Source organism: Vipera berus (genome assembly GCF_964194415.1).
Source record: "Vipera berus genome assembly, chromosome: 2".
In the NCBI taxonomy this organism is placed as follows: Eukaryota; Metazoa; Chordata; class Lepidosauria; order Squamata; family Viperidae; genus Vipera; species Vipera berus.
The window spans coordinates 95,768,342-95,777,115 of record NC_138203.1 but is presented as its reverse complement, the minus strand read 5'-3'; the positions used below and the strand labels follow the sequence as shown (position 1 = coordinate 95,777,115).

The window sequence follows — 8,774 nt, the reverse complement described above, 5'->3', positions numbered from 1 at the left end:
AGCCTACACTACTTTCTACATTTTCATTCTTCAGGATTTCTATGTTTGCATATGCCTCAGAAGTATTCCAGAAAATGAGTGGACCTTCCAATGTGCCCACCCTTCTAATTTAAAGTAAATAGATAAAAAAATCAAATTGGAAGAAGGGCCTTTGTGCCTGCCAAAAGGAGTGTCTGTAGAAGTTGCCATGCATGCAGACTTTGCCCTAGAGATCTCAAGTCCAGTATTAAAAATTCCTCCTTATAATCATTATGTATGACAGTATCAGCCCTTAAAGCAGCATTAGGTATGCTGTCATCTTTTTATTAAAATGCTCTTACAATAAAGAATTAATCAGAAAAATAATCAAAGGTAACATTACAAAAATGGAAAGTTCAACATTTTTAGTTCATTGTGATTTAATATCTGTACCAAGAATAATAATAATAAAAAACCACTATCAGAATAAAATTGCAGTGCTTAAAAATGTGAATACAAAAATTAAAATCAAGGTTACTTCAACAGAAAAACAATAAGCCAACAGCTTGTTCTAGAATACGCGTTTCTTATGAGAGAGTTCCATGACTGGTCCGCCGCTATTGAGAAGGCTCTATTTCTGGCCATTATATCTTGAGCTAAAACTATTGTTCAAACTGATCTTACTGCCAAGGGCAGGGGTCTTCAAACTTGGCCCTTTTATGACTTGTGGACTTCAACTCCCGGAAGGCTCACTGGATGAGGAATTCCGGGAGTTGAAGTCCACAAGGGATTTAAATAATTGGAAAAAATTACAATTATCATTACTGGGAAGAATTGCAGTTGTTAAAATGAATGTTCTGCCAAAGTTTCTCTTTTTGTTTCAAATGATACCTATATTGAAAAAGGATGCCAACCTTGATCAATGGCAGAAGGGTATTAATAAATTTATTTGGGCGGGGAAAAAACCAAGAGTTAAATTTAAGATTTTACAAGATGCTAGGGAAAGAGGGGGACTCAAGGCGCCGAATTTGAAATTGTATTATGATGCGGTTGCCTTGACGTGGGTTAGTGATTGGCTTAATTTAACTAACAAGAGAATACTTCATCTTGAGGGATGGGATTTGGTATATGGATGGCATGCATATTTGCTTTACGATAAGAAGGTGGACAGGGCTTTTAAATCCCATATTCTTAGAAGTGCTTTATTGCGTGTCTGGAAAAAGTATTATTATAAGTTAAATTATAAAATACCGATTTGGGGAATTCCTGGACACGCGATAGAGGGCGTATCTATGGGAGTGAGTATGGATAGGGTTTCTTATAAGGAATTACTTCGATTGCAAGGGAATGATTGGCAACTTAAATCATTAGATGAGTTAAGACAAGAAAACATAAGTTACTCTTGGTTTCAATATACTCAATTGAAAGCTAGGTGGAAGTCACATCAAAAGGTTGGCATCACAATTATAGATCAAAATTTAGTAAAACAAATTAGAGATTTAAATTGTGCACATATAAAGAGGATATATAATGCTTTAATTGAATTGGATTCGGAAACGGAATTGGTTAAAGACTGTATGATAAAGTGGGCACAAAATATTCAGGAACCAATTTCGTTGACGCTTGGGAGATAATTTGGGTCAGAAATGTTAAATTTACTCAGGCTCAAAACTTAAGAGAAAATTTTTATAAAATGTTTTATAGATGGCATTTGGATCCCAAGAAGTTGTCTAACATGTATCCTAATTTACAGTCTAAATGTTGGAGGTGTGGTAGTTTAGAAGCTACCTATTTTCACATGTGGTGGACTTGTAGAAATATAAAAGCTTTTTGGATCAAAATTTGGTGGAACATTCAAAAGATTTTTAAGAGAAAGATAAAGTTTTCTCCACAATTGTTTTTATTGGGTATTGTTGTAGATTGTGAGGTTAAAGAAACTAATTTGATGTTGAATATGATAACAGCAGCACGGTTACTGGTGGGACAATATTGGAAGAAGGATAGTTTGCCCACTGTAGAAGAATGGGTGTTTAAAGTTTCGAATCTTGCAGAAATGTCTAAGATTTCTGCTTATTTGAAAGATCATTCACAGGAAAGATATATTTCAGTTTGGAGGAGATGGATAGATTATATTCAGAACAAATATGGGACTAAAAAGTTCCATTTAGCTTATGAGTAGATTTTAGTGGGATATTGTTATTGGTACTTTGTTTGTAGTTATGTTAAAGGGGAGTTAAAGCACATTATGAATTTGGTTAATTGTGTATTATGCATAATTTTTATTTAGAATATGATTACTATAACTATAATCCTGTATTTAGCTCTGGGAAGTGGGGGGGGGGAAGTGGGCGGGTTTGGGGTGGGGGGATTTGGGTATATATTGTAAAACTTTGTTTTTGTAAAAACTCTTTAATAAAAAAAACCACTATCAGAATAAAATTGCAGTGCTTAAAAATGTGAATACAAAAATTAAAATCAAGGTTACTTCAACAGAAAAACAATAAGCCAACAGCTTGTTCTAGAATACGCGTTTCTTATGAGAGAGTTCCATGACTGGTCTGCCGCTATTGAGAAGGCTCTATTCCTGGCCATTATATCTTGAGCTAAAACTATTGTTCAAACTGATCTTACTGCCGAGGGCAAGGGTCTTCAAACTTGGCCCTTTTATGACTTGTGGACTTCAACTCCCGGAATTCCTCAGCCAGGCTCACTGGATGAGGAATTCCGGGAGTTGAAGTCCACAAGTTATAAAAGGACCAGGTTTGAAGACCCCTGGCATAGGTGTATGCTATGGAGGCAGGTTTTAAACTGCCCGACTCTGAAACTGTTTAGGGCCTAAGAGTATCATACCCTTAAACAGGGCCCTATAAGCCATTTTAGCATCCAATATAATAACTGAGTAGCTGTTTTCGGTACTTTTGGGCATTTTAGTAAACCAATTAAGAAATAGTAAATATTAGGTGTTACTGAAACTAAGCACATCCCAATATAGATAGGGTGGAAAATGGCACGCCAGCCTAAGGTTGGGACATGCCATTCAGGCCATTTCTGCCTTTAACAATAAGGCTTGAATCAAGGAGAGTGACAGATCTGTTACTTCAGGAGAAGCCCAATCTTGTTAACAGAGCATTTTCCGAATTTCCTGATTTAAGATTCCTATCCACATTATTTCTATCTTATCTAGGTTCAGGGGTTTTGCCCTTATCTGATCCACCACTGGCTCCTGGCAACTTTCAAGCCTCTGTAGAATCTTTTTGTGGTTCAGATGGAAAGGAGAAGTAGAGTTCAGTGCCACCAGTATACTGGTAAGACAACACTCCAAATTTCTGGATAATTGTTCCCAATGTCTTTATGTAGATATAAGCAGCAAGGGGAAACTATTAGATCAAGCACTTTGGGCCAAAATATACAGTTGCAAGAAAAAGCATGTGAACCCTTTGGGATTACGTGGAGTTTTTCATGAATTGGTCATAAAATGCGCTCTAAACGTCATGTAAGTCACAACAATAGGAAAACACAGTCTGCTTAAAATAATACTACACAAACATTAGCTATTGTCATGTTTTAATTGAACATAAGATGGAAACATTCACAGTGCAGGGTGGAAAAAGTATGTGAACCCCTAGCCTAATGACTTCTCCAAGAGCTAATTGGAGCCAGGAGTGAGCCAACCTTGACTCCAATCAGTGTGATGATATTGGATGTGTTGCTGACAGCTGTCCTGCCCTTTAAAAACACACACCTGTTTTGGGTTTACTGGTCTCAAGAAGCACTGTCTGATGTGAACCATGACTCGCAGAAAAGAGCTCTCAGAAGACCTACAATCAAGAATTGTTGACTTGCATGAAGCTGGAAAGGGTTACAAAAGTATCTCCAAAAGCCTTGATGTTCATGTGTAAGACAGAGTGTCTACAAATGGAGAAAGTTTAGCACTGTTGCTACTCTCCCTAGGCGTGGTCATCCTGTAAAAATGACTGCAAGAGCACAGCACATAATGCTTAATGAGGTAAAGAAGAATCCTAGAGTGTCAGCTAAAGACCTACAGAAATCTCTGGCACATGCTAACATTTTTGTTGACACATCTACAATAAGGAAAACATTAAACAAGAATGGAGTACATGGGAGGACACCACGGAGGAAGCCGTTGCTGTCCAAAAAAAAATTGCAGCACGTTTGAAGTTTGCAAAAGAGCACCTGCATGTTCCACAGCACTACTGGCAAAATATACTGTGGACAGATGAAACCAAAATTGAGTTGTTTGGGAAAAACACACAACACTATGTGTGGAGAAAAAAAGGCACAGCACACCAACATAAAAACCTCATCCCCACTGTAAAACACGGTGGAGGGAGCATCATGGTTTTGGGCTACTTTGCTGCCTCAGGGCCTGGATGGATTGTTGTCATTGATGGGAAAATGAATTCCAGAGTTTATCAGGACATTTTGCAGGAAAACGTACGACCATCTGTCTGCCAACTGAAGCTCCGCAGAGGATGGGTGATGCAACAGGACAATGACCCAAAGCATACAAGTAATTCAACAAAACAATGGCTTCAACAGAACAGAATACACCTTCTGGAGTGGCCCAGTCAGTCCTGACCTCAACCCGATTGAAATGCTGTGGCATGACCTTAAGAGAGCGATTCACACCAGACATCCCAAGAATATTGCTACACTGAAACAGTTTTGTGCAGAGGAGTGGTCCAAAATTACTCCAGATGGTTGTGCAGGTCTGATCTGCAACTACAGGAAACATTTGGTTGAGGTTATTGCTGCCAAAGGAGGATCAACCAGTTATTAAGTCCAAAGGTTCACATACTTTTTCCACCCTGCACTGTGAATGTTTCCATCTTATGTTCAATTAAAACATGACAACAGCTAATGTTTGTGTAGTATTATTTTAAGCAGACTGTTTTTCTATTGTTGTGACTTACATGACGTTTAGAGCGCATTTTATGACCAATTCATGCAAAACTCCAAGTAATCCCAAAGGGTTCACATACTTTTTCTTGCAACTGTAAATTTCTCATTGGCATTCTCTGATGGCAGCTCTGCAGGTAGAAATAATGCCACCTTAACATATTCCTGTAATTCTCTACACTGGACCACACTGTAAACAGCCTAAAACTTTATTCATGCCGATGCATTAAATGCACGTTTGAGATACAACAAGAACATAACTTTCTATATACACCTAACAACTGAGATATACAATAGCTGGTCATGGAAATGATCGGAAGACAGGCAATCCTAAACCTAATTTACCCATCAGCTAGGATGACTTTCTAGAAGGATTAGACAAAATCACAAGACAATAAAAGCTACAAACAAGTAAGTCAAAACAGCTTTTAAAACTTCATCTCAGAATGCAATTTCCCGTGTGGAAGAATGCTACTTGTTTCATATCCTGTTTGTGGGCTTTAACGAAGCAGGCAAGTTGGCACAATATGTACAACATTTTAGACTGGATGGCCTTTGAGCTAATTCAGTTCATTTGAGCTGCTCCTATAAGAAAGAGTTTCGTTTTCTAATAAAGTATGTTATTTTCATAATAAACAAAGTTATATGTAACTGAAGGGAAAGAGGTCATGCAAGGAAGTATCTTTAATTGACTGCCACTCAAATCCAACACCAAATGTTTATTTGAAATGTGTATCTCAGCACTTACTTATAAAGACTTTGTTCTCTTATTACTAAGCTGTTTACGTGCAAATAGATTCTAACATGTGTAACACTAATACCTGCTATTATTTCATCAGCCTTAAGAAAGTAAAAGTAACCAATGTTCTTTTAAACTCTTGCTTATAACGGAACAAAGAAACTATATGGATGTTAATGTAAACCAAATTAGCGAACCATTTTTTTTTTCTGGGTGCCCCACTCAAAAAATCACCACTCAAATTATCAGAACCATCATATATGTGCACTATTTTTCTGAATCCCATAAAGCACTCAGTGAAACATGAGGAGTCTAAATACAACAGCATAGACAAGGGTAGGATAACAGGAATGTGTGCGATAACGTTAAGTGAAATAATTGACTGACTGGTGTTGACTCTGAAGTGACCACATAGATACATCTCTAGAATGATCCCTTGAGGTCCCCAAAAGGTACATTCACTGCCGGCTGTCCTCTTCTCTTTCCTTCCACTTTTCTCAGCATTATTTATTTCTCAAGTGAGCTGGGTCTTCATGTGTCCAAATATGAGACTAGTCATTTATGTCTCAAATCCAACTTTTGTTTCCATAGAGGGCCAAAGGGAAAAATAATTGCCTGCACGATTCTAACATTTGTACATAAAAACATGTCATGGAAGTATCTTTTCCAGGGCTTTCACTACTGCTTTTCAAAGTGCAAGTCTGCATTTTTCACTGACTCTGCTTTACTCTAATGATAAACCTATGTCTCATAATCATACACTGTTTACTGAATCGCAAGCCTTTACCTTCATTTATATTTTCCCATGTAAAAGCAACAGATTGCACCATGTACATTTGGAGATAAATCAGTGAATTTTAAATGTAACGATTCTGTTACCTATTGTTTTTCCTCTAACAGGACAACATGAGAAGTATGTGCTTTATATTATTTTAAGGCATTTATATCTCACAAACTGTGGAAAGAAATCTGGGCACCTCACAACAACAAATATTAATTTCTGTTATTAATTCAGGAGTATGGCTATTATAATTACCACTTCTGTTGATGTTTCTGCGTGTTCTGAAGTAACGTGTTCTTGAAGAGATGTTTCCGTATAACCCATTTTTCCACAATATGGACAAGTAAAAGACTGTGGCTGCTCTACAGAGAAAGCTTCTCCACCATAGTATAAATCTGAAAGAATAAAGTACATGATAATTGCAGCCAAAACCAATTATCATCTTGGAAATATAGAAAATATTCTTTTAAAATAGTTTTTAAAAACTATTTAGCTCAACATACAATTTACTGGACTGAACCTTCTGAATATAAATTATTAATATATAATATTCAAAAAGAAAAGGGAACTAAACCACATATAACCTCAACTACCCAACATTTATATTGTCCTATTTTATTCTTCACTGTGATTATATGTTATAATCATATTATTTTAAACTGTAAGAATCAAGGGTAATGTTATCCATAACATGAATTTATAACACAAATAAATCCAAGACTACTGAATACTGGTGGCATCTATTTTCTCTTTGCTTCCTATATTGAGAGAACATCAATGCCAGCAATTATTATTTTGAAGTAACGATATGCGTCACTATTTCCTCAAAATCTTACAGCATTTAGACAGTTGGACTCATAGGGAAGGTTCGTAACTAAACAAATAAAGAGAAAATTTCAAACTGAAATATAAATGGCCATTCTTCACCTTTGTTCAAACTGAAATACCATAGTCTACAAGATATAACCACTTGTTCAATGACTGTTCAAAGTTACGGTGATGCTGAATGAGTAGTAATTATGACCTGTCCTCGAAGTTGCAGCTTCCCAATGGAAGTTGCAATCCAGGTACTTGGTGCCAGGCTTGCAATTATGATAATAATAAATAACAACAATAACAACTTATTATGATGATAACAATAAATAATAAATAATCTAGCCCAACCCCCTGCTCAGGCAGGAAACCCTATAACATTTCGGACAAATGGCTGTCCAGTCTCTTCTTAAAAACTACCAGTGTTGGAGCATTCACCGCTTCTGGAAGCAGGTTGTTCCACTGGTTAATTGTTCTAACTGTCAGGAAGTTTCTCCTTAGTTCTAGGTTGCTTCTTTCCTTGATTAGTTTCCATCCGTTGCTTCTTGTCCTGCCCTCAGGTGCTTTGGAGAATAGCTTGACTCCCTCTTCTTTGTGGTAGCCCCTGAGATATTGGAACACTGCTATCATGTCACCCCTCGTCCTTCTCTTCATTAAAACTAGACATATCCAATTCCAGCAACTGTTCCTTATATGTTTTAGCCTCCAGTCCTCTAATCACCTTTGTTGCTCTTCTCTGTACTCCTTCCAGAGACTCAACGATTGCAACTTCCAATGTGATTGTGATTTCTTGCTGGCTTCCCTCAAGCAAGTCAATGGGGAAACCGGCAGGAAGTTCGAAGTTACCCCAGCCAATTTTCACCTATCTGTGCTCTGTAGCACCTGCCTGAAGCACCTGCCCCCCCCCGGCCTGGAATTCCAGTCTCTTCCTGTTTAATGACTGATATGGTCCTGGGGTTATGATAACAACCAGGGCAGCCATTGCTAAGGGATGCAGTTTGACAGTATCCCTTAGTAATGGAAGTTTTAGTCCCAATTGTAAAACTCTTCTTAAAATACCCTGGGCATATATAAAAACTTTTCAATCCAAATCCAAGTGAAATTATTTGCTATGTGGCCCCCGACAAATGACACACTGAAAATAACATATGGCGCCAGTGAGCACTCTGGGCCTTGTCAACCTTCTGCAATAACTAAATCTTATTTTTACAGACCACAGAACTGCTCCAAATAAATCTCCAAATACCTTTTTCATTATCCAAGCTGTTAAGTTTCCCGGATCTGCAACATGACTGCTATCCATGAGAGAACATACGTAAGCTCTTTGGCTAGCTATGTGGCCAAAAAACTTCCTAACCACAATAGCTTTCTTGTATCAGCTATATATTTAGTGCCTGAATACTCACATGGCCTAACCCTCAACTGAAATAACTGTATGAGCTCAGGTGGATACCTGCTTTTTCCCCAGAGCAAATGCTTGCTCGTTTCTCATTACTTAAAACTGTGCCAAAGCAGTCTGTTAGCAAAATATTAAATCACAGTTAAGGAACAACAATAACTCTG

The 8,774-nt window shown here is 37.4% G+C and overlaps 1 protein-coding gene across 1 annotated transcript in view; it reads right to left on the bottom strand.

Moving 5' to 3' along the window:
• KCMF1 (potassium channel modulatory factor 1) overlaps positions 1–8,774 on the bottom strand; it is a 49,954-nt gene that overhangs the window by 10,244 nt on the left and 30,936 nt on the right. Inside the window, 1 exon segment of the mRNA XM_081317902.1 lies at positions 6,654–6,793. Coding sequence (XP_081174028.1) covers positions 6,654–6,793 — 140 coding nt within the window.